A 25,103-nucleotide genomic window follows, 5' to 3' on the forward strand; every position below is an offset into this window, starting at 1 on the left:
TAACCTAGAAAAAACCTGTCCAGTCAAGCCACTATACCAAAACGACAAAACGTGAAATCTTACTCTCACTCGACTTATAAAAGTCGTAAATCAATTCATCAACTCCTATATATCCATATACTACAATCAAGTTTGATCACATATTATTATCATCACTTGATGACGATCGATAAACGAAAACAAGTTCCTGAGAGGCTGATCGTCAAACCTAACACCATATATATCTAGCCACGACACAACCACGAAAATTGAAGTTCAAAATATGGTTGCGACGACGTTGGCACTTGATCATCAGTGCAACAGCCTACACTTCAATACTATAGAGTATCTTCACCATCCATTGGTCAAGGTGCAGATTTACTAGCTGCTCCGATGACGCGTCAAACTTGAAAACCTCAGGGTCGAGGACACCGATCGATCGGAAATGGAATGGCTAATAGTGGGATTCGACTCTTTGGTTCCGTGCTTCTTTCTGCGTTTTTTTTTTCGATTTTATTTTATTTTTTTCTGTTTTTTTTTTTTACTCCATAGTTTAAAACCAACGATCGGCACCGAGTTATCGAGAGGTAAACGCGATATTTTTTTCCCCCTCTCCCCTTCCTCTCGGAGCTGGCGGCAACCCCGGGCTATTAATCGGATATAGAATCAGGCAACAGTGTCGGGGAATGACGTCACGTGCGGGCTCTGGTTATAGCAATAAACAAGAGCCACATTTCGTTGGTAGGTTCATGTTCCCTCGGTTTTCACTTATACTAACCGTTTATAACCCCGCGATCCCCGCCATACCGACGGAGTTACTCTTTTCCGCGTTTTTCTTCCATTAGCGGCAAAATTGGTTTTGTGATGCTAAACGACTTGCCATGTTTAAAAATTTCTCGGGAGGAAGGAAGAGGAGGTGGAGGAGATTTGATGTACAACGAGTAGATAATTAAAGATGTTTGGAGATGATACCGAGATATTTCCGGGAAGGATTATCGAGAATTTTTAATCAACTTTGTAAAGAGATGTTTAGAAATAATTAAGGAATTTGAACATTTTTCAGATCACCTTGAAGATAATGGAAAGCAACGTTAGAAGGAAGTTTGTGGGAACTTTTAGGAAACTGGGACGTGCACAATTTTTTACAGTGATTTAATTTCTTTTAATTTACGCTGAGACGCTCAGCGTTCAAACTTTTTTTTTTTTTTTTTTTTTTTTGCAGCTTTTTATTCGTTAAACTACTTTTTCGGTAACGACTGTCGAGTTTTTTGGTTCCAAATGGTCGTTGAAATATTTCCAACTCGAAAAAAAAAATATTAAAACTTATTTATATGTATTTATTTATTTAGTAAAAAATGAAATAGGAGGTGTAAAAAAATAGTCGAAAATCGTACTTTTCGACAAAATAAAGGATTTTCTGCTAATCTACGATGTAAATCCGAATTCCAATTTTTACGCAAACTTAATACACACGAAAATATTACAAAATTTTTTCAAAATCTTTCAACTTGTTTTTTTTTTGTTTGTCCACCATATTGGACTAAATTTCTCATAATCAGGGACCCGAGAAACCATGTATCATAAATTTTGATCAAAATCAAAAAACTTAAGGAAAAATATATGCAAGATGGATTAACCCTGGTAAATTTTCATCTCACCACTGCCTTCACTCGCTCTCTGATTCCCCTATACGACCAACAGTTGTTATCAGCCCCTCGTCTTAGCTGATGCTGCGTGTGAGCGAGATGCTGATCTTCTCGAAAGCATCACACCGCGTCGCTTCTCGCCTCTAACAAAAAACTAAACGAGCCTCAAGCGCCTCCCCGCTCTTCCCTTTACCAGCAACCAATGATGATCGTTAACCTCTGACTGAGCGTCACTCATTCAACGATCGTTAATTACCGTCTAACCGCCACAGCGCATAGTCAACACTGAAAATCATTCATTGACGCTTGTATGTACGTTCAACGATCCCTTGTTTTATTACAGCATGTTATAGATCTATAGATCCGTGCAGAGTTTGATTTTACAGGATATTAAATCCAACTATTGCTACTCCCTTTCCAACAAACTAGTGATAGGCAATTATTTTTAACGCTGCAACTTCACGGTAGTATGGATAAAAAAAAGATTTCAATAATTATAGAGAATGCCTTTGTCCCTTTTTGCAGTTTGCAGGTTTTTCTGCACTATAGATTCGTCTCTTATTTCTTTCTCTTTTTTTAAGCCTGCTCAAACGATGCTCTTCAACCGTTTCACCGTTCCGACGACTCGACTCTTCTCTCGGTCTAACTAGTTGTATAATAAGGCTACAGGGAGGAATATAGATGCGGAGTGTACAGGGTGGGTACCTGTAACTCCCAGGAGACGGCGACGACGACGTGTAATTGGCCATTTCGCACAATGCAATTAGCTAGCGGGGTACGGACTTCGTATAGTATGTCGTTATTGGTATGCGTGATAAGTTGTATTCAGTACCTATACCTGGACTGATCGGCAAATGCTATTGTGGACCAATTCGCGTCGTCTGGTAACCGGCATTGTGCCTGTTTCTCGTCAAAAAAGCTTCTTCTTCTACTGCAGTAGCTATAACAGCTATTATAGTCGCGACGAGAGGTCAAGAGGATGAAAAGAGGAAAGATCAGGGCCTCTTTCCGAGGTTGGCGAAGAAGGAGGAGGTGGAGGACTGGCACAGTGAGTCGACAGTCAGTCAGTCAGTCAGTCAGTCAGTCAGTCAGTCAGTCGCCAGACGACCAGACGAACAAATCCTCGTCTTCGTTGATGCCTCCGTAGTTGCCCCCCGAGTAGCTGTTGCTGTACCTCAGTACCCACCTCATTCGTAACATACCGTCACCATGTGTCGTCTCGATACTAACTTTCAAGGCAGTGGGAGATGTTATTTTTTCTCGTCAAGCGCTATGAATCACGCCCGAAGTCAGTTCTGTGTAATATGTAATCATGATGCGGCTGGATTCTCGGATTGCGTGTAGAGATGCAAAAAATTAAACGTGACGAGTTGATTCATCGAAGAATTTAGAGGCTAAAGTTCTTTTGCGCGAACTCTGTAAGACCGATAGTTTTCGAGTTATGCTTGTTTTAACGACCGGCCAATCAGGCTCCCTCCACGTGACCCTGACGGGGCGTGTCTAAGCCTGCGTCGCGCTCCCTGATTGGTGGACTTCAGAAGTCTGTAGTTTGAAAACCGCAAGTCCCAGAAGGTTCGGGTAAAGGAATTATAGTCTCAGTTTTTTCCAAGGAATTTACTCCTGAAATATCATTCCTATCCAGCTTATCCAAACTTTATTACAAAATTTACGTGCGTTGAAAATTTTACCTTTTTCATTTTTTATTCCCAGAGAGAAAGATGTTTGTTTTTCAACTACGAATAAGAGGAAGAATTATATTAATGACTTGAAGAAATTGTAAAAAAAAAAAATAAAATAGTAAAAAAATCTAAATTTCTCAGGCATAAGCGAAAGAATTAGTTATGCAGATTTAACGTTGCATGCACGGTTTGATTTTACATTATGTGTATGTAAACCTAATTTGCCTATACACGCATTTTGTTGCAGGTGTTATATTTCCCACGGTGTTACAGCAGTACGATCCTTTGAAGGGTTTCGAGACAGGGTAAAAAATACGACAAGATGAAAAATAAGAAAAAAGAAACGAGGATGGGACCCAGCAGGACTTAACCTCCAAACTTTTTTCTCCACCCAAGTCGGGTGTCTGTGTTTGGAATGCAGCCAGAAATAGGCGAGGAGAAACGAGTAACGCGAGCAAGAGACAGAGGAGAGAGGAAGAGAGAAAGAGATAGAGAATCGCAAACGTCAAAATGCAAAAATGCTTCATCCTATAAGATTCGACGATAAGAAGATCGAAGTGAAAAACAAAAAGAAATACAAATATCAAAGATGTAAATATACGTTATCAAATTTTTCACGGTAAATGTATTTAATTAAGGTATCTTCTTTGCTCTATATTTAACATCGTCGTGTTTAGTCTCAACTGTAACAGAAATTAGATACAGCTTCTGAAAGCTGGTTGAACACGAAATGTACCGTTACATTTTATTGTAACAAAAACTCAGATTCATTTCAAACGTTTAAATCGCAAAACCGCGGAATCGTAGAATCGCGACTATACATACATATATACATAAAATATTTTTTAAATCAGTACATTTTGTACTCATTATAGTTAGTTGGAGTAAAGAATATTGCATCCCACATTTAGAGGTGCCCAATCGTTTGTAGAATGACAGCTAAAATTATCCACGCCATTCAAGTAGTGGATAAAAAGATGCTATTACAGTTATCCAAAAATAAGTGACACAGTTACATATTTATACATTTATACCTTCATTCAAATATGCTTTCACATCGAATTCCATACACATGTGTAATGAATTATACTTCTATCCGTATTCAGAGTTCAAGTTTATTACGTTTCAGGTCAGATTTTCAATTCGACTATTATACTACTAGACCTCTTGAGACCAACTGTATTCGTATGTGATTATTTTAAATAATGTATGAAAATGGCAAAGTTCGATATCTCGACATTAACGAGATTCAAAAACTATCGTCAAAAGTATATATACATATGTATATAGAATATTTGTACGCGTACCGAGAAAATTTCACATTTAGTTTCAGACAGACCTCCAGGGTGGATAGATAGATAGATAGATAGATAAATAGATAGATAGATAGATAGACGAGGAGAGGAAGAGGGGGTATGAGTATAGCCCAAAATAGAACGACGAAAAAATAGTACCACCCCACCCCCGTTCGTCAGTCCGTCCGTCGTAAAGTAAACAGAAGGAAAGAGATTGCACGAGCTGATGTGAGGATGAAAAAGAGCCGCCGATAACAGCGGGGAGACATTCTCTTGATCTTGTTCTATTCTCATTCCACCATTCCTTCTGATATTATCATATTCGTGCGATACAAAGCAAAGTGTACTTACGGGCATGATTTTTCACACACGTAAGTAATTTCAGGCCAATAAATTGATCACGTGACACCAAATTGTGTGATATTTTAATGAGTATCACAAGCCCCATGCAAAGTAATACGTTGCTGGAAAATATGCAGGATTTCTTTGTAGTTAGGTATATATGTATGTATACGTGTAGACAGAGTTGGGTAAATGTTACTTTATGGTGGCGACGTTTTCATGGGGTCAACGAGGCTGCATGGGTAATTATTCGAGCCGGAATTGTCGGTGGTAACAGCAGAGGAATTGAGGGAATTAAAAGAATTAAAAGGCCCACGTCCCAGAGGTTCGCGCAATTGTGACAATAATACAAGTAACTAAAACGCACGCTATGTAATTGATCAAGTAACGTTAGTTGTAACGCACAAAGCTATATACACGTATTTAAACGTTATTAAAATACAATGGTCCGAATTTTGTTCTCCACATTTTTCTGCAGGTCACAAGTTTGACATTCTAAATCTGAAATCTAAATCTTTTAATATACTTATAATATATGCACACAAGATACGCGTTTGAGATGAAAGTTATATAACACAGGAATATATTATGTAATGTATAATGCGGCTGAAATTTTCCTTATACTTTTTCTATATCTTTTGATCACTTTCTTTCTTATCTCGGCTTCTCCTTATTATTATTGCTTATCTTCGCTTTCTTTCTTTTTTCCACTTTCTTCGAACTGCCGGAAATCTCTCGACTTAACTTCCGGTAAAAATATTTTTCACAAAGACAATATTTATACACTACCGCGTGTATGTGTATGTAGGTATACATGTGAGCGAAGTGTGCACGCATACTCTTACAACTTATAGAACCTAGACTACGTTTTATCAAAGCCGTTGCATAGTAAGCAAGAAAGATAAAAATTATAAGACATTTTTTTCAAATATTTTAAAACGCTATCTGCAGAAGGAAAATGCCCTTCGCACGCCAGGGAGCAAGTAAATCCTGTACTCATAAAAAAACACCTGCCAGCAAACAGACTGCAGGCTGCTTAGGTATAATAATTACTTGTAATGTACAATTTGTGCGATTAAATTGACGAGAAATTAAGATGTTTATAGCGTGAGTGTCACGTGACCGATTCAAGAGTTTTTACGTGAATCCATTTAATTCTATCGTAAGACTTTGAATGGATTTAGAATTTCTCGTGAAACGATGCTGCCATTGTCTACAAGTGCGCCCTGGTCAACTAGGGCTGACTAAATATCGTAGAGATTTTTCATCTATTTATTTCGCCGCGAGACGGAGTTTGAGGTTATATTTTGCAAGTTCTTCGATTACTAATTCATACGATAATTTATCGGTCTCAGCTACCCAGCGATCACTTCCTACCATCAAAACGATCGAATGACGATAAATTCCGATTCAAATCGATGTTCTACGAAAGAATAAGACGACTTCTGAAATTTTGAGTGACTTTGAAGTGGCTAACAAGTTTTAAAATATGAATTACCGATTTGCCTTATTATAATTGAGTGAATTATTACAATAACGATACTAACTCCAGCCTCGTAAAAACACCTTTAAATATCACAATAAACATTATAAATAAAATAATGGAGTACCTATAATAATCAATGAAACACGTACGGGTATAAGTATAAATTGACTCACCGAGAAGCAGGAGCTTGATGTCCTTGGCGGCTTGAATACCATCCTCCTTGAGATTCTTCTCGATCTGCTTGCTGCGGGCCAGAGCGGCCCGCTCTTCCGCTGACATGGCGCAGCCCATCTTGCCGCAGGTTGCCTTCACAAACGCCACCCCCGCCCCTTGTTATTCCACCCCCGGCGATCGGACACGACGCAACCCTCGCGCCCCCCCAAAACTCGTCGGCCCACCGAGCTACCTTCGGCGTCGACCACCTCGGGACGCCGCCACCCTTACGCCTATTTCCGGACGATCCTGAAACTGATTCATGCGGTGCCGAAATTATTATAAAATTATACAGATTATTCTGATTGGCCAAAAACTATCTCAATACTTTCATAATTATATGATAATTTTAATTGTTATTTTATATGGTATAATACACGGTGATAGACGTGTACGTTAAATATTTATCGGATCATAGATTATAGGTGAATGTGTCCTTGAAAATAGAAAAATAGAAGAATAAAAAATAATGGATGCTTTGTTTTAACGATCGCTAAATCTAGTACATCAGTTCGTTCTATCTCATTCTTCTCTTTGTTACAATCAATATTATCGGTCTTATGTTTTATAAGAATAGAATAATATTTAACGATGCCAATGTGTTAATAAAAATTCTCTGCTAAATCAAATCTAGAGTGAAATTGAACGCGACTCTAAATTTTTTTTTTTTTTTTTAATCAATTGGAAGAGACTTGTAACGAAGCATCGATGTATTTTAACTTCGAATTTTGAACGTCAACGTATTGTATTGAAACCCTAAACGAAAAATCATTATTTTTCAGCTTCGGAACAACAAACAAAATATATGAGTTTCTTACAGTGCTGTACATGACGATTTACTGAAATTACAGATAACCCGATACATCAAGTTGTGGAACATCTAATTTTTTTTTTGAAAATGCTGTACCGTTACATCAACTTTACGTACTTTAATCTGATTTTATTATACGATTTTTTCACAATGTGCCACCTCCATAAAAAAAACATATATCTCGTGCCTCTTTCACGTTTAACACGCTGAATTAATTTATCTTATTTATAATCTTCCGCTTCCAGAAATTATAATCATGACGTCTTTCAGTTTAACGATCAGTATTTATATGTAAATGCAATGGTATACACACATGCAAAAAAACGCATTGCGGTTTGGGATGTCGATAAAAAACGATAGTATGCGAGATAATTAATAAACACCACATGTTCAGCCAATGTCTTGCTGTCATAACTTTGTTTAGATTTTTTTTCTTTGTGGTGGCAAAATATAAATAAATATAAATTGTGCACCCCCCCCCCCCCCCCCCCCCCCCCCATCAAATTAGGTATATAACATATTTTAAATACCGGCATGCTAGTCCAGAAATTTGTTGATATTTGTGCAAAAACATTTAAGTTCTACGATCCGCACAAAAACAGGAACTGAGTTATAATGTGAAATAAAAATTATGGCAATCCGTTTAACCTTCACGATAATTATTATTAATAAATTATTATATATTACTTAAACGTATATACGTGCAGTACTGCCAACTTTTAAATAGAAATACGCTAAAAATAGGTATAATAAACGCTTTAATTAATTCATCTATTTACATTTGTTGTGAATAAGATACGCATGAATAGTGAATTAGAATTAAAGAAACTTCCGCTACAGTCGAATTTATTTCTTCCTTCTTTTCGACTTCCGGCTTACTACGTATAATATGGTATACACGCATAGATATAATCATCACCGCATGTATTATGCCGCATACCTACATCGTTGCAGAAGAAATGCGTTAATTTAAATTTGACCCGAAATTTCCGGACTTCAGGGACCGTTACACGTATTTTGACCCGCTTCGTAATATACTGTACATACATACACGTAAGATGCGTGCATTTATATGCTTTTGTATCACTTTCCTTTTTTTAGCCGTTAAACAATTATTCAAGAATCGTTACGCGAGCGTCAGCGATTCTCTTGCAACAACACGCGACACGATTCAATCAGTTGATACATAAATGTCCTTCTTAAATACATGATCGTGCATGAAACAATCCATTTTGAACGGGATCACGTACGATTAAACGGAAAAAAAAAAAAAAAAAAAAAAAAATTTCTCAATAACGCGATTCTAATCGAAATAAAACTCGAGTAAAAAATTTCCTTTGTATTCCCTAACCTGTCTTATCAAGAAAAAAGGCGTGACGAAAGCAGGGTAAAAAATCGACGAAACAACACGCGACGTCGGGCATGCAGAAGGCTGAACGACGAACAAGTTCGACGTATTTTACGAGAACAAAAAATCATCAACCGCCGAGGTTCTCCTTTATTACGTACACAGAGATCTGAATCTCGGAGGCGGAGTACAACAACGGTACGAAACGTATACGTATGTCAGACATGTACCTACGCACAGGGGTGGATATTTATTTTAAGAAATATGAGCGTGTATGTAGCAGCGAACCCGAGAGCTGCTGCAGAGGCGGACCGACCGATCTCCGGATTCTCCGGCAGCGGGACTTATTCATCATGCTTCATTGGTGGGGGTTGCCGGCTGCCTGCCGCTGGATACAGCAGCTAACAGCGGCAGCTCTGCGAAGAGCGAACTAGCGATTCTCCGCTCCGCTCCGCGCGCGTAAAAATCCCCTTTTAATCTACACCGTATCATATCGGTCTCCTATCTACCGCAAATAATTACGCACGCACTACGCGGCGCCGTGTCGACGTCTTCTCACGACCAGTTTTCCTCTATTTGCCCGTGTGAAAATATAACCGACGCGAAGCGATCGCGAATCCGCAGATCGAATACTTGTTGACGAGGATGTAACCGCGTTGCGTGAGATCTGCGTCTACGCTATATATAAACTGCATGCTCTGTTCTTATGCATCGTATTACAGACCTGTGCAATCTATGCTTTTCGAATACTCATTTTCAAATTTGAATTTCGAACGTTCGTCCGCGGCTAGCTTCGGGTCGAACAGTAACAGCAGACGATCGTCCTTACGCTTCGTTCGCTCAACGACGATTATATTTTATACGCTTTTCGAATACTCATTTTCAAATTTGAATTTCGAACGTTGGACCGCTGCTAGCTTCACGCCAAACAGCAGACGATCGTCCTCCCGCTCCGTTCGCGTATCGTCCCAGAATTCACTCTGGGCCTACTCGGAGCACGTGAAGGCGTGCACATCCAAGGGACCTGCGAGCTATTGACTCCGAATCCCGAGCGGGCGCGAACGGGAAACGAAACGCGGGGACGGAAAGACGGTGATAAGCCGACATCGCGAGGGATCGAGGAGCGGCGGTGGCACTGCACGCACCCTCCTACGCACGCCACCAGCGAAGCGGCGGCCGCAGAGCAATTGACTCGCCTCTCCCCCCCCCCCCTATTCGGAGGAGCGGAACGCCGCCCGCGTTTGATTGGAGTGCGATATTCGAGCCGAGGGACTCGGCGGCGGTTCTTTTAATTATAATCCGTTTTCCCTTTCTCTTTCTCTTCCTCTTTTTCCTATTCATCATCACTTACTTTCGAAGCCACCCCGCGAACTCGGAGACCGATGAAACGGCTTCCTCCTCGCACGCCTCCTGCTTCCTATGTCCAAGGGTGGTTAAACCGCGCCGCTGCAGCACCGCGGATCTCGGACATTCATTCACCCTGGACTTTCGACTCCGTCGGATGGCCTGGCTGCCTTCGCCTTTAACCGTGTCACTGCGTTTGCGGGTCGTTAATAACTCCCTGCTTTATTCCCGAATGACGATTTATGAATTTCGATTATTATCCCCGTAGCGCTGCGTTCTCGCTTGTATTATACCGTTTTTGGCGATATATATTATATCACCGTGATATAGCGACGAGGAAATTTTCCGAATTTTTTTCGCGCACTCCCGGTCACTAATGTTTTCCGATACTATTTGATCGATACTTTGAGAATTGTAAGCCCCGGCACAGCCCCGTCTCTCAGGAGGTGGGTTGGTACTTTTTATACAATCCAAACGGGGGGAATACGCTCCGCCGTTTTTCCTTCTTACGCGTCTTTTTTTTTCTTTCTTTTTTTTTTTTTATACTTCGAATCGTTCACCGGCGTCGCGCGATCACTTCTATTTTTTCTTCAAAAACTACGAGTTGATATCACTTCTCCCTCTGGCTCTCTATTCTCTCTGGTTCTACTTTGCCTCCACCTCGCCGCTTGATTGATACATAAACACTCCCGAATACTTCTTCGTTTATATATCGTCCCGCGCGATTCGTCCGCCTTTCTTAGGTGCCTTCTTCGCTTCCTAACAGCGAAATCGAGCTACGCCCGGGCTGTGCCTTCGTCGTGACTAGCTCTCCTCCCCCTGCGGGAACGCGATACAAATTTTTCTAAAACCGATCGAAAAACGTCTTTTGACAGCGGCAGGCTGGACGCGTACTGGCAGCTACCTCGACGCCAGCGACCTCTCGCCCCGCCCGAACCTTCGCTCGCTGCTGGGGACGAGCCGGCCGCTCGATCAATCCCACGCACCAGCCCACGGGCCCCGCGTCTAGGCAAAGGACCGAGATCCTGTTTGCCCGAGATTCAAAGTCCTGCCTGGCGACATCTGGCGCCGTTTTCCCGAAGCGATAGTCGACTCTTCGCTCGGCCGGTAACGAGGAGAGTTACGATACTGAAATGCTGCCGGAAAAATAGGGCGCGAAGATTTGAAACGGGCCGGAGGAATGCTGACTGCTGTGATTTTTGAGACTTTTCACTGCTTGCTTTCAGATTATATCCGTTTTGGCAAACGATTAAAGTATTAATTGGTAAACTTTTTCAAAGGAAAACGAGATTTGCGTTATATTTATTTAATCGAATAAAAAAACATCGTTGTTTAACGAAACGTATCGCGAACTGTCTTCTTTTATAACTTAATTATTGAGGCTTTATGTATACACTTCAAGTCCCAAATGGCTGTAAGGGATATACGAAGTAAAACGAGATGACTTCCGTTTGGCGAAATGCCAATATTCATCCATAAAGTTGAAACTCATTGTCTAGAATTATTCATATATTCCAAGTTTTAACGGTGAAGATATAGGTATGTATGTATACCACAGTATCCGGTGAGCGGTTTTTTTTTTTTTGTGTGTATACTATCACTTGTTGGCGTGAAATTTTGATACATTTTTTATTTTATTCTATCATTAATTCTTATTCGTTTCGCGGTTGGATACGAGAACTTTTTATTGCATACAATGAACGTATAATAATGCAACGATGATCTCGAATCTTAGTTATTTGCAAAAGAAAAACCTGCAGACTTATCTCGCTGTAAACTGATCAAATTTACAGTTCAATAAAACCTAAATTTAATTATTCAGTCGTTTATTTATTCATTCATTTATTTCCGTTTACACACGGGTTAAAATTATGCCGCGATATAATAATGTATCAACCTATTCAAATTCTACATGTATGCCGTGTATGTGATATTCTGCCTGAAAGACCTTGGTCAACACCTGCTACTTTGCAAGAACGTACTGTGATTCTCCTCTCCTTCCTTCTTCTCGTAGAACTTTTATACATACAACGTGCGTGTGTGTGTATAAATAGCAAGCTCTTTTATACATTTGCCTAATGAATAATAGTTAGCATATCAAGGTAACGACCGCTTGCAGTACAAAGATCGTATATTTTTGAAGTTTGGATTCAAGACGAAAGAAACATTGGGAGCTGCATGATTTGATTACGGATGAATAATTTGAATTGTAGATGAAAAATAAAAAAGAGAAATAGAAAAATACGAAGTATAAAATTATCAAGCTTAAAGTAACGGCAGTGAATATATGAACTTACGGATGAGGAAATAACTGAGACAGAAATTCGTAGTTTTTACATAATAATTTGATTATCGCAGACTCATATATTGTATACGTATGCATATCGTATAATATATTTATGAAATTTTATATTCATAGGCGAATGTGTATGTGCATAGGATATATATATATATATATTGCTGCAATATGTGTGCTGCTTTTCACTGTACTTTATTGAAAATAATATATATATATATATATATATATGTATATATTGATATATATATATTATTATGTATGCATATATTTTGGTTATTATCAAACAACACATGACATTTCTGATATCATATTTACATTGAGTGTCTATTACAATTATTCAGTTTAATGTATTATCATATCGTACAATAGATATTATTACATAGTTATAGGTCGTTTGAAAATTTGTGAAATATGTTAAAAGTGCCCAACTCTACATGTCGTGTAAGGTGTGCGTATGCGTGTGTGTGTGTGTGTGTGTGTGTGTAGTACACGTATTAGAGGGAAGGCCTAGTGTTACGTTCGAATTACAAACTGTATCCAATTAATGATTATCGATATACAATATTTAAGTATGTATTTCGAAACTGGATCTATGTTTTTTTTTTTTTTATAATATATAATCTGCTCGACCGCAACAATCGATCCACCCTGTACTACTGTTGCTGCTACTGTTGCTGCTGCGACGACTTCGCTGATTTATTATACAGACACTCAGATTGATACTCAATTGCACCTACACATTGTAATAAAATCGCTGCGTGCAATTGCGTCAGTTGTATAAAAAATTCCCAGTGAATTTCAAGACACACCTTATGGAGTATTTTTATATAGAGTTACAGTTATTCTTACTCATATACATATTTAGAATTTTTCCATATCAAGTGGATTCAAAATTGTTATATTTTTCCCCTTAGATAAAATATAATATAAACCTGATCAAGAATTTTTATTTTAAGAATGAATCGGCGCGCGTTTACAGCGTGTAAGTGTAGGTTTCGCAAGCTGAAATTCTCTGTTTTTAGACTAAATGTGCAGAAATCACATCTTGCCATTATTCTGTTTCACATGGAATAGCTCTCGACCAATTTCGAGTGCTGGGAAAAATTGGATCGCCAAAATAAATCCCCAAGCGTATCACCAGCAGCCATGTTGATTTTAAAGATATCTTATTCATAAAATTAAGGCTAAATTTGCGACTGTTGTGACACTATGTGACGTTTTATGCTAAGACGAGTGCGCAGTTCAATCCTTTGAAACTTTCTAATATTACCAATAAAACGCGATTGCACGCACAGATAACCGATACTGTGTATATACATATATATATAAGGTTTTTGCGTGATATTGTGTGACAACATTGATATAAATATATGCACATGTATGTATAAGTTATATTTTAAACAGCTAAACTAGGACAAGCTTTAATTATAAAAAATTATTATTTCTTAAAAACGACGTATGAGCATTTATCTGCACAACACTTTAGCATTTTTCTCTTATTTAAACTTAACTTCACAATTTTTAAATATATATTTATATTATACTTACCGAGAAACCTTATGTTTAATACTTACTAATCTTTACCTACTGTCTTTACTTCTTACATCCGGTGAATAAATGTAATGATAATTTACAGATACATTTGACTATCGCACTGTACAGCTGTTATCTTGACCTGTAATGTTTTACCAATTTTTTTTTTTTTTTTTTTTTTTTTACCAATACATAACATCAGCGTTAATGAATTTTTTCAATTATACACAATATATTGTAAGACGTAAAGACAGTGACGAGCTTGAATTATTTCTCTTATATTATATCAAACTTCACCCTATATATCATCGCGCACTTTAAACAAGAAAAATATAACTTGGCTACTATTCAACTTTTCTAATCACAATCTACCGTATGTTGCTACAATTAATTAAATATAGGTATATCACCGCTGGAACACGAGGATACGATGTCGATTTGATCTAGACTGTAGGATGTCTGTCTCATCAATCTTATCTTCGTCTGATCGTCGTGATGCTTGTATAAAAGAGGGCTAAAACCTACGTATGATTATTTTTAATTAATTCATTACATTAACTTATATGCTCTCATTGTTGTTTTTCTTCTTTTTTTTTTTCAATATGTATATAATATATATTAACTATTACACTTACGTATTATCTACAACTCGCTATATAATCGCATTCCCTATATTCTACCGTTTCGAAAATTACTTAGATTATTCATTAGTGAGTTCAATTGTTAGAATACAAATTACGAAAGAGCGATTACAGAGGCAGTAAGTAGAAGTTTCATTCAAGTATATTATGCATGTATGTACCTGTACTTTATCCGTCGGGCAATCTTCGTATCAACAAAAAACGCGTTCTTGAAACTTTCAACATGTCTGAATGTGGCTGCAGGTTTCTTCATACGTTTTCAAACTACATAACGTAACCTTATCTACGAATTATTTCAGATTTCTTCTAGCTTCCGTTCGAAAGACACTAAATTTTGAGTCTTCACGGTAGTCAAGTCAGCTATTACATTATATTTTTACCCTCAACTTTTCACATGAAATTCTGCGTACAAAAAAAAACAAATGATAACAAGATTGAAATCCCATGCGAGAGACAATTCCAGTTCTGATTTCAAAGTTATTACCTCTTCAAATTGCCAAAAATTTTAATATTTTTCATAAAATTCATTGCCAACGGACTTTTTTATTCGCTGATAGACTTAAAGAAGTTCGAGAAAAAGTCACAACTTGTAACATCAAAGTCGGAACCGCCTTTCGCAATATGTTTGAAAATCTGTCTTTGTTAGGCATCTTTTTTTTTTCTATTGATGTAGAATTTGATGTAAAATTTTGAGTTAAAAAGAATGTAATCATTTAGTTCGTTATCTTTCTACCGAAGGCTGGAAGAATCTAAAATAATTCGCCAACTTTATGATATTAGGAAGATTCACATCGCGTGAAAAACCTTGAGCCTAATCGGAATTGACGAGGGTCAGGATCGTTAAAGTTAAGAAAATCATCCGATTCTGAATCCATATTCATTGTTTAACATCTATGATCGATTGATCGTTTGATTTCTCTGTTTTTCTTTTCCTTTAAATATGCAGCCGCTACTGAATATATTTGGAAGTTGCGCTCACCGCAAATTGTAAAAGGGAACAGGAAATTAATGATAAGATAGCAAACATTATGGATTGTTAAACGAGGAGTTTGGACATTCCTAACGTTTGGAAGGATATCTCAACACATTATTTTTTCTTTCACAACTGCGGTGAACGCACAAAGAAACACGAGATAAACAATCTTTCGAACAATACAAAACAGTGAAACGAAATTAGAATCAGACGATCTTCCGCATTGCATTGCACATGCATACAGTAGAGTACTGGAAACATTTCCGCTATTGAGTGTAACAAGTTTTCACTACACAGATAATCTCTACAGCGATGTATGTAACGTTTCAAACAGTACTCATTACTGTGCTTTGTGAAAGTTAAAAGTTATGCACAACAGAAGTTTGAGATCCTTGAAGAATTTTCTTTGAGCTCCAAACAACAGTTTATTTATTTTCGATTTGGAATCGCCACGAATTTTCTCATTATATAATATTATAAGAACCAAAGTGTAAAGAACGCGTTTGAAAAATAAACCAGCGGGCAATACATAATTGCGAAAAAAAATTTTGCATGCGATTTATAAAAGAGGATTCAAAATACTTGACCATAGTTTTGAAATATGTGAAAATCTATACAATATTACAACAGAAATTTGCCGTAGTTTTTCTAAAATTATTTCACAATATCATAGATTTCACGACATTTGTTGCATATCAGATTATTTATTTTCACGAAATAAAGCAGCTTATATTTTACAATTTTAGCATGAAATTACCGTCGACCATATACATGTGAAATTTGAAGCGATACAATTCTTCGAAATTTTAAGCTCGGTTGCTTATTCAGAAGACCTGCATTTAATGATTATTTATTCCGAATGCGTGAAAATAAACGGGTAATATGTATTGCCCTTGTGAATATAAAAATAAGTGAATTTGAGGGACGGAAAAGAGCCGCAGGAAGAAAGAGACAAACGAAGGGATTACTGAAAATAAATTGAATCAATAAAATATATTAAACAAATATTGTATATATTTCTGTAATGCCTAATAATAAAAACATAGAAATTAAAATCATCAGGTTAAATGGGCATTGTTACAATTATAATTTATTAATTATTAAACTCGTTAATGAAATTATTCTGGACGAGACGTTCTTGAGAGCAAAAATACATAAACATTATATGGGTCACACAAAATTCATAAAAAAAAAAATTGAAAAAAAAAAAAAAAAAAAAGTAATAATAATACGTCAAGAAACAACAAACGATTGCAGACGAGAATCACATACGACGTACTTGAAATGATCGATTGCTCGTGATAATATTAATAATAATAATAATAATAATAATAATAATAATAATAATAATAATAATCCTCTATATTCAATAATTCGTATGATAAACCGAGATATAAACTTTTTGAAGCACTTAGCACAGTTTCACGTAAAATTATGAATCACAATATATTTGAAATTTTTTTACAATTATTTTGCGTGATTTTTTTTTTTGTTTCTGTCATTTCTTCTCAAAAGTCGTTATTGTATTTGTTTTTCCATATCCATATCATATTATTCGCATCGTAGCTCATCTATCTATACAGTACATAAAACGTAACCACTAAAAATCATTCGATTCAAGTAAATCTATTCAATTTATCTTTTGTGTATACATATAGGTATAGTAAATTATTGTATTTAAACGCACGCATTTACTCCCCTATTTGCATGCGATATTCACATTATTCTTCATCACCTCCTTTTTCTTCTTCTTCTTCTTCTGCTCTTTTTTTTTTCTTTAAATCACTTTCTTTTAATAATATACAATATAATAATATACTATGTCGCATATAAAAAACAATTACTTAGTATAGAGTACGGGTTCGATTCATAGTTAAGTATTCAATTTTTTTTGCTTTTACCTCTTTTCTCTTTTTTGCTTCCCTTTTATGGTGTCATCATACTCGTATATTAGTTATATATAAACATAAGACCTTGTTTTCTTTTACTTGTTATTCGATTGGAGTTTTGTGTGTTTTTTTTTCCATTTTCTTTTTTATTTTATTTATTGTTTTCGCATTTTTTCTAAAATATTATTTATAGTTCCTCGCCCCCAGAATTTTTAGTCGCTTCAATTTCAAATTCATTATATCTTCGATAGTTTCAGTGAAATTATAAACGTAATGTATGTATATAGAATTTGAAACTGATCAGTGAAATATTCTTCTCTTTTTAATAAGGAATTATAAATCATGAACGATCAATGCCACACATCGGAAATGTAAAACACATCATTGTGTATCGGCACAATCGACGAATATTACGAGAAAAATGAAAAAAAAAAATAAGATTATGTAAGGGAACAAAAAAAAAAGTACTACGTGAGAAGATAATACAGGTTTCTTTTATTTTATTTTATTTTTCTTTGCAAATTCTCGGTCTGTTTGAAAATTTCGCCGATCCAAATAGGGTTGATAAAATAAAAGGAAAAAAAAAAAAAAAAAAGATACATTTGAAAGAGATGAATTCGGGAACGAGGTGAAAAAAAAAATTAAATTGGTCTATGGCGACAGTCAGCGCGAATGCGTTTTTTAGTTGGTTTTTCCGTTTTTTGTTTCTTTTCTTCTTTTATCTTTATTCTCTAAGAAAGCAATTTATCGTTTGGAGCTAAAAAACCGTATTGTTATGTTTTGGTTGGCAGGTCTGAATGCATGTATACATATATACATATATTATATATATATATATATATATAGTATATATATATATGTATATAACATTTTGTTGTTGTTTGTAGTGTGAGATCGAGCCCTTAACAACAAGATCGACGATATATCGAATTACTCTATCTGAAGAGGAACGCGATGTCGCGATGTTGCTGAGTTAACAAAACAATCTGCTCCACGTTTCGCCTTCGCACCCTAAAAGACGATTCTTATCACGATTTCATTCCAAGTATCTAAACTGTATCTTGAAGATTAACTAGTTTATCTAGATTCATATACTCTAAAAAATTTTAACTTCATATTATTGAGTATTGCATACTCATTGATAAAATTTACACACAAAGTTAATACTAATCTTCAAAATAAACTGAATATCAAGATACAAGTGAGATTTCAAAACTCTGGTATTCCAGTATCGAATTTATTCAGAATTTATCAGTTAAGGGGATATCCAGGATAAAAAAAAATCAACCGCATAACGAACTAGACTTCCTCGTCTCATTCATGAATAATAGTTTCTATTTCAACATTGTGTAAGATCAGTTCGAATCGGTTTAAATTTTTCCTGAAAATCCCCGTATAATATCACATTGAGCGAACAGTAATACTGTTTATCTTCAGTTATTACTGTCAACCCTTTAAATTTTGGAAAACCAGCCGCTTTATTCTATTCTAACACCGACTTGATCATCGATAGAGAAGAATAATTGGATAAAAAAGAAAAAAAAAAAAATTGAATAAACATGAGCGAAAGAGAACCACTTACCACACTCGAGCAGGCAGAAGAGGCGGCCGTGGAAGCAGAGGTAGGGACCGTCAATATTGAACGATATTATCCACAACTGCAAAACCACAGGCACCGAGACCCGCACTCGACATTAAGCGAACTAATTCTCTGGCATGTGAGACGGCAACTTCGAGCGGGGGTCGTCGTGGTAGATTACTGGACTCTGTAATGAAAAAAGGGGATGAAAAAAAGAATTAGCAAAATTATTTTATCTTTGCGATAAGATGCGGTTAATCAGTCTTCTTCTTTCGCTTCATCTGCATTTCAATTTCCTCTGCAGAATCAAATACTTACCAAGTATCGCGGAGTTCAGCCTATCACAGACAGTTTCTCTCTGTTGGGAATCCAACTGCCAACCAACCGGCGAACTCCACGGGTTCGAATATGCCAACAAGCTAAATGCATCTTGGAGCATTTTTTTATTCGCATCATTTTTACCGTGCTGTTGCCTTAGGTGTATAGACTGGGAGTACAGCTGCCTTCCGAATTCCAACATCTTTTCGACCGCCTGCTTGTTACCTCCGCACAGTAATTTCTTGTTACTCTTACTGCTCGGATTGTCGACGTTGTTACTACTATTGCCATTTTGTTGCTGATTTTGATTTGAGTTGTCTACCTCTGTTGCAAAAGAAAAATAACAGCAACTAATTATACGATGCGTATATTGTACAACGATAAAAATAATTTCCAAGATTTTCATTTGGTGAAAGAAGGTGAAGTCAGTAGAAAAATTCAGAAACATTTTAGTAAAATATGAGTATTGAAACTAATAAGTGGATAAAAATATATAATTAGTGCAGGAATCATTAACGAAACAGTAATCAGACAGCATTTAGTTAGAATCGTGACTTGTGGAAGAAAATACATTCATTCATCTTACCCATATCTTCAAAGCCCCCGTTTTCACACTTGTGTCCGTTAGTGTTTAGGTCGCCATTTTGATACCCATTCCCAGTTTTAACGCCATTGATGCCATTTACACTGTTTTCTTCCATGTCGACGTCATCCTCGATTTGCCCGTTGATGATTTGTTGATCTCCAGCACCATTCAGAGTATTATTTAAGTTCATTTCTTCTACACTACCGTTTGTCGATGATTTTGTATTATATGCTTTGGTCGATTGTATAACGCTAGTTTGGTTTTCGCTGCTGCCGGTCTGGCACACCTCTGAATCACTACCATTTACCATTTCGACAAATTGACGACACTTCAGGGCGAACATAAGGTTTGGATCTCGATCTAATAGACCAGGGTATAACCTGCTTGTTAGCTCTATAGCTTCACCCATTCGTCCCGCTAAAACCAACTTTAGAATTCCTGTAAACACAGTCCACATGCATAAAGCATATATTAATTTCGTTCAAACATTTTGCCATACTAAATACAAAACAATACGAATTATGCCAAATTTATGACAACAATCCTTATGGGAAAGGAAATATTAGAAAAGTACTTTGCTTGTTTAAAAAAAACCTACTTTGTCTATTCTTAATAGAATTTATCTCTTCTTCAAAGACCTGTCCAGTGCTATTGGCAAAGGCTTCGGCAGTCGCGCAATATCCGTGATGAACAAGATACGTCGATACCATTCTGAAAAAATATATTGAGTAATTAATAATCTCCATTGATATTCAATACTACTGTCGCTGCGCGAAACCAATATGCTGGACGAAATGAAAAATGTGACTACATTTCGACAATTTCTTTCCTCTTTCTTTGTCTCTGCATCAAGAGAAAGCACATCAAGTTTTCGTTATTCCGAAACAGTTTTTTGCTGATTAGATAATAATAGAGTAAACAGAGATTCGGTTAATCATGAATGACGAACTTTCTTTTCTCACTTGTTTCTGCAACTGAATTGTGCTTAGTGACAGCTAAAGAAAAAGAAACTCAGCGTAACATTATAAAAATAAACTAAGAGGATAAACCTAGATAGAAGAGAGAAGCAAAGCGATTTCCGCAATCTTTTGAAAGACTGGCTGAGAATTTCTACTCTTTCGTTAACAAAGATTCTAGAAAAAATCAATGATTCCAACGAGTAATGTGCAATGCTACTGCAATATTTGGTGAAATTCAGATGCTTAAACTGCATACATCTCGGTGAGTTTATTTATAGATTTGATAGCGCTGTACATACTTATGTAGGACAGACTGCCATTGTCCTTGGCCATGATCAGGCGTTGGATAATCTATTATTTGCAATCGCGTTCTGACACGCAGCTCATTGATCATGTCACCGATATCGAATACGAAAGGAGCCTGACCAAAATTTGCATCGACGATCTCTCCTGGTGTTTGGAGTCCGACCGTTGGATACAAGTTTGGCTGAAAATCAGGAGCACAACTCGTATAAGAGAGGCTTAAGAATCGATTGTTCAATAACGATAGTTAACAGTGTTTAATATTACTCACAGGAAGGTCAGTGAACGCTATTCCAAGATGATGTCCATTTTTTGTATAAAAAGCGGTGTTATCCACCAAATTTACTCCGCAACCAATAACGTCTCCTGTTGTAAATGTCGGACCATAAGGCTGACCCGTTCCGGATGAACAAAAACTGTGCCCGTCGTCACCGTGGTAACCGTAAGAATTTTTATCCCATCCAGGAAGTCTGTTTACATTTACGCCGTGAGCAGACAGACCAATTCCCATGTAACCGTCCCGACCTTTGCTCACTATTTTTACTTCAAAATAATATAAGCCACATGCTGCCGGTATTGAATGCATTGTGCGGACGCTTGCTGCATCTTTATGTGTTTTTCCATAACCTGAAGAAGAAGAATTATTTTCAGTATTATAGACTTATACCTGTATTCAAGGGTTTTCCATTACTGTGCTCAGATTCGACAATATCCAAGCTGTTTCGGCTGCCAGCACAGTGTGAACTGATCTGTAGTAACTGTTTTTACATTTGGCGAGACAGGATATATTATGAAAACTCTAGCAAAACGAAAGGATGAAAACTGATCAACGGTACGTGAGATACGAGGCCTGTACTTTGGAATATGAATTCCTGCATGCGTATTGCTAAAATCCAAACAATACAAATCAACACTAAACAGAATATTAAATACATGAACAACTGAGTTTCTAAGGTTTAATTTTCAACCATCTTTAGGACTCTGAAAACCTGAATCTATGTCATTGGCAAAAACTTGAGTTTTAACTAGATCTAATTTCAGTTTAATAGGCGATGTGAAAAGGAGATGAAAAGAGGAGGATTGGCGTGAAAAATAATGCATGAAATTTTCAGGTTTTCAGATTTGCAACTTTTAGCGCCAGCCTAAAAGAACGTCGCGCTAACGAAAAGCGATATATCTATGTGCCATTCAGTGTACACCTCAAAGTGCTAATATTCACGCGGTACTGGTTTAGGTCTTATCTTTATATGACCTTCGCTGAAGAAATAACTTCCACTTGATACTTTCTCACATTTTTGAGCTGTTGTTTGGTTACAGATAATTCTAATTATGCCAATTTTCACAAGTATACGTAATAAAATGACTTTGTTACACACTCTTTTAGTCCAGTACACTTGTATTGATTTACCGATAATCAAATATTACTGTTCGAAAGTGACATTGATGGTGCAAAAATAATCAACTTACTGTATCAAAAAGTGAGATATTTAGCGGTTCCTTGCAATGACACGTTAACAATAAGCTTTACACACACAGTTGCAAATTACGTAGCTGTAAGGCTGACAGATGGGTGTGCAGACATTTGACAATTAGGTCAGTAGGTCAGGTGCAAACTTTATCAATGCAACTACAAATACTCATGAAAAATCTCTATGAAAGCTCGCGTAAAATATCTAGTAATAGCTGAAATAATATACGCATCATTTGGCCATAAGGCTTTTTCAACAATATTATTTTCTCTCCTCAAAATATTGTTAATCCTAAAGCAGCAGCTGTTGGATTGCATCAGATGTCTGACATGGTTCATTTATTTTTCCCTCAAGCAACCACAATTTTACATCAATGTTACCAAAATCTTTTGAAAATATTAAACTTTTTTCAAACACATGAACAATTGACGTGAAAAAAAAAAAAAAAAATTATAATAAATATCGGTTAACAGTCTGATGGGAAATTATTATTTATATACGCACACTATTTTGCTTTCATGAAGCAGAGAATGAGGTATTTTTCCTTCTTCCTTAAATTCATTTGTTTTCAAGTCCAATTTTTACGATATACGCACACAGAAATTCAAATGGCAAAGTATTTGGCAATAAGCTCAAACATGTTTTTACGAAACCTATTATACTTGGTTGCCCAAGTACGCATATTCATTTATATGTGTACAAGTGCAATAGTCTGCACAATTACTTTCACAAGACAAGGAATTTCAATTGTACACACTACCTTGTATAAACAAAAAATTATGCGAATATAAAAAATACATGAAATAATAATGATAATAATTCTTGCAGATTACTGCAGAATTTATTCATGAAAAATTGTCTAAACAATAATTCATATTTAGATAATGACATTCCGCTTCAAAAAATATATGCATAATAATAGCATAGTACGTAGAAATTTAGAATAAATAAAAATTTGTTAAGAAAGAAACGAATTTAGATGGGTTCTAATACAAAGATACATAGTTTAGATTCAAGGTGATTTAAACATGTGATAAAATTGTGGTTCAATATTTCGATGGAATTAATTTGAGAGAAAATTGTATAATTTAATAATAAATCAACAACAATTCGATTTGTTTTTTTTTTTTTTTAATAATTGAGAAAAGTGATTTCGGATGGTGAGAAGTTGATTAATTGTCAAATTATCGATCGGAAATTTTTGCGAGAGCAGGGTAGAGAAAAAAAAATCGTAAGCACAATGGCAGCCAATGATTGTTGGAGAAAAATTAAATTTGTGAAACAAAAGTTGATTGAAAACATTGCGCAAGGCTGCAATAGCAGCAGCAGCAGCAGCAGCAGCAGCAGCACGAGCAGAAGCAGCAATGCGCGATAGATTTGATGATAGGTAGCGTAAATGTACGCACGCTATACGCTACGTAAGAATAGATACAGAGGAACAGCTGTCATTGACATTGTACGTCTACGCACAATTTTTCGTCCACGTTTACGCGAAGCGAATAAAATTGATATTTGTGGCGATTGGTGAGCCGTAGACGACAGGGGGGGAGAAGGAGGGGGGGGGGGGGGGGGGGGAAGCTCGCTCGCTACGAAATAGTAGAATTGTTCAATGACAGGGTTATTTATTGGTTTCATCGAAGTGCCCAGGTGAAAAAGGGGAAAAATATAGGGTTGACAAAGGCAACTTGAGGGTAAAGGAATAACGAGGAACGACGACAGCACAAGATAGGTGCGATCAGCTGATTCCTTTGTTTAGGTCACTGACACTCACGAAAAAGCACCCTGCCATTTTAAATCGATATTGCCGAGGGGTCTGTCAGATTGGGAAATAAATAAATGGCAATTTGGTGGTGATTTTTAGTGATTTTTGGCCAGGTGACACTTGTGGTGTCAAAAATAAATCGCGTTGGGAAATATCCTTGAAATACGCATCGCAGTTTGAGACAGAGGATGGCTAACTCACCTTTGTAATGGACACGGAGGTTGTTTTGCGACAGGCCTATGTAGTTGAATTTATCCTTTGGACTCCAGGATCGCGGCAATGGCGTTTCTTCTTCGTTCACCATCGGGTAGAGCATCTTCAAACGATCGGTTGGCTGACTTTGCCCTGAATTCGTACCTGAAGGCTCCATAGCGCTCCGCTCCTCGCTGGTTGCTGCCATCTTTGTCATTCTCGATCCCACCACTAGCTCTCCCTGCTGTTCACCGAAACAGGCTGGCCAAGAGCCACTGCTGCCACACGCGGCCCAACAAGTTACTAGATTTTCGAATTTCGAATGTCGAATCATCGCTGAGTTGGCGGATAAGAATCGTTTGGATGTATTTAACACGCAAAATACTCACTTGTTACACGCTATATTGATATTCTATTTCAGACTAAAATACAAAAGAAAGGCGTCTTTAGATCTATC

At 36.7% G+C, this 25,103-nt stretch overlaps 2 protein-coding genes across 2 annotated transcripts in view; both read right to left on the reverse strand.

Annotated features, from left to right (window-relative positions):
* Nucleotides 1-11,090, reverse strand: part of LOC124414952 (guanine nucleotide-binding protein G(o) subunit alpha) — a 27,831-nt gene extending 16,741 nt beyond the window's left edge. The window contains exons 1-2 of the mRNA XM_046896143.1: nucleotides 10,151-11,090; nucleotides 6,601-6,895 (exon numbers count right to left, since the gene is read on the reverse strand). Of these exons, the coding sequence (XP_046752099.1) occupies nucleotides 6,601-6,718 (118 nt within the window). The 5' untranslated portion in view covers nucleotides 6,719-6,895; nucleotides 10,151-11,090. The remainder of the gene's footprint in view (nucleotides 1-6,600; nucleotides 6,896-10,150) is intronic.
* Nucleotides 11,091-18,334: 7,244 nt separating this feature from the next.
* On the reverse strand, nucleotides 18,335-24,981 carry LOC124414671 (ran-binding protein 9). The gene is made up of 8 exons (XM_046895687.1): nucleotides 24,656-24,981; nucleotides 21,495-21,850; nucleotides 21,220-21,407; nucleotides 20,560-20,672; nucleotides 19,962-20,399; nucleotides 19,376-19,699; nucleotides 19,061-19,244; nucleotides 18,335-18,489 (listed from the first exon to the last, which is right to left on the reverse strand). The coding sequence occupies exons 1-7, from the start codon at nucleotides 24,978-24,980 to the stop codon at nucleotides 19,111-19,113; spliced, it is 1,878 nt and encodes a 625-aa protein (XP_046751643.1). The 5' UTR covers nucleotide 24,981; the 3' UTR covers nucleotides 18,335-18,489; nucleotides 19,061-19,110.
* Nucleotides 24,982-25,103: the final 122 nt, after the last annotated feature.

Source organism: Diprion similis, chromosome 2, assembly GCF_021155765.1.
Source record: "Diprion similis isolate iyDipSimi1 chromosome 2, iyDipSimi1.1, whole genome shotgun sequence".
In the NCBI taxonomy this organism is placed as follows: domain Eukaryota; kingdom Metazoa; phylum Arthropoda; class Insecta; order Hymenoptera; family Diprionidae; genus Diprion; species Diprion similis.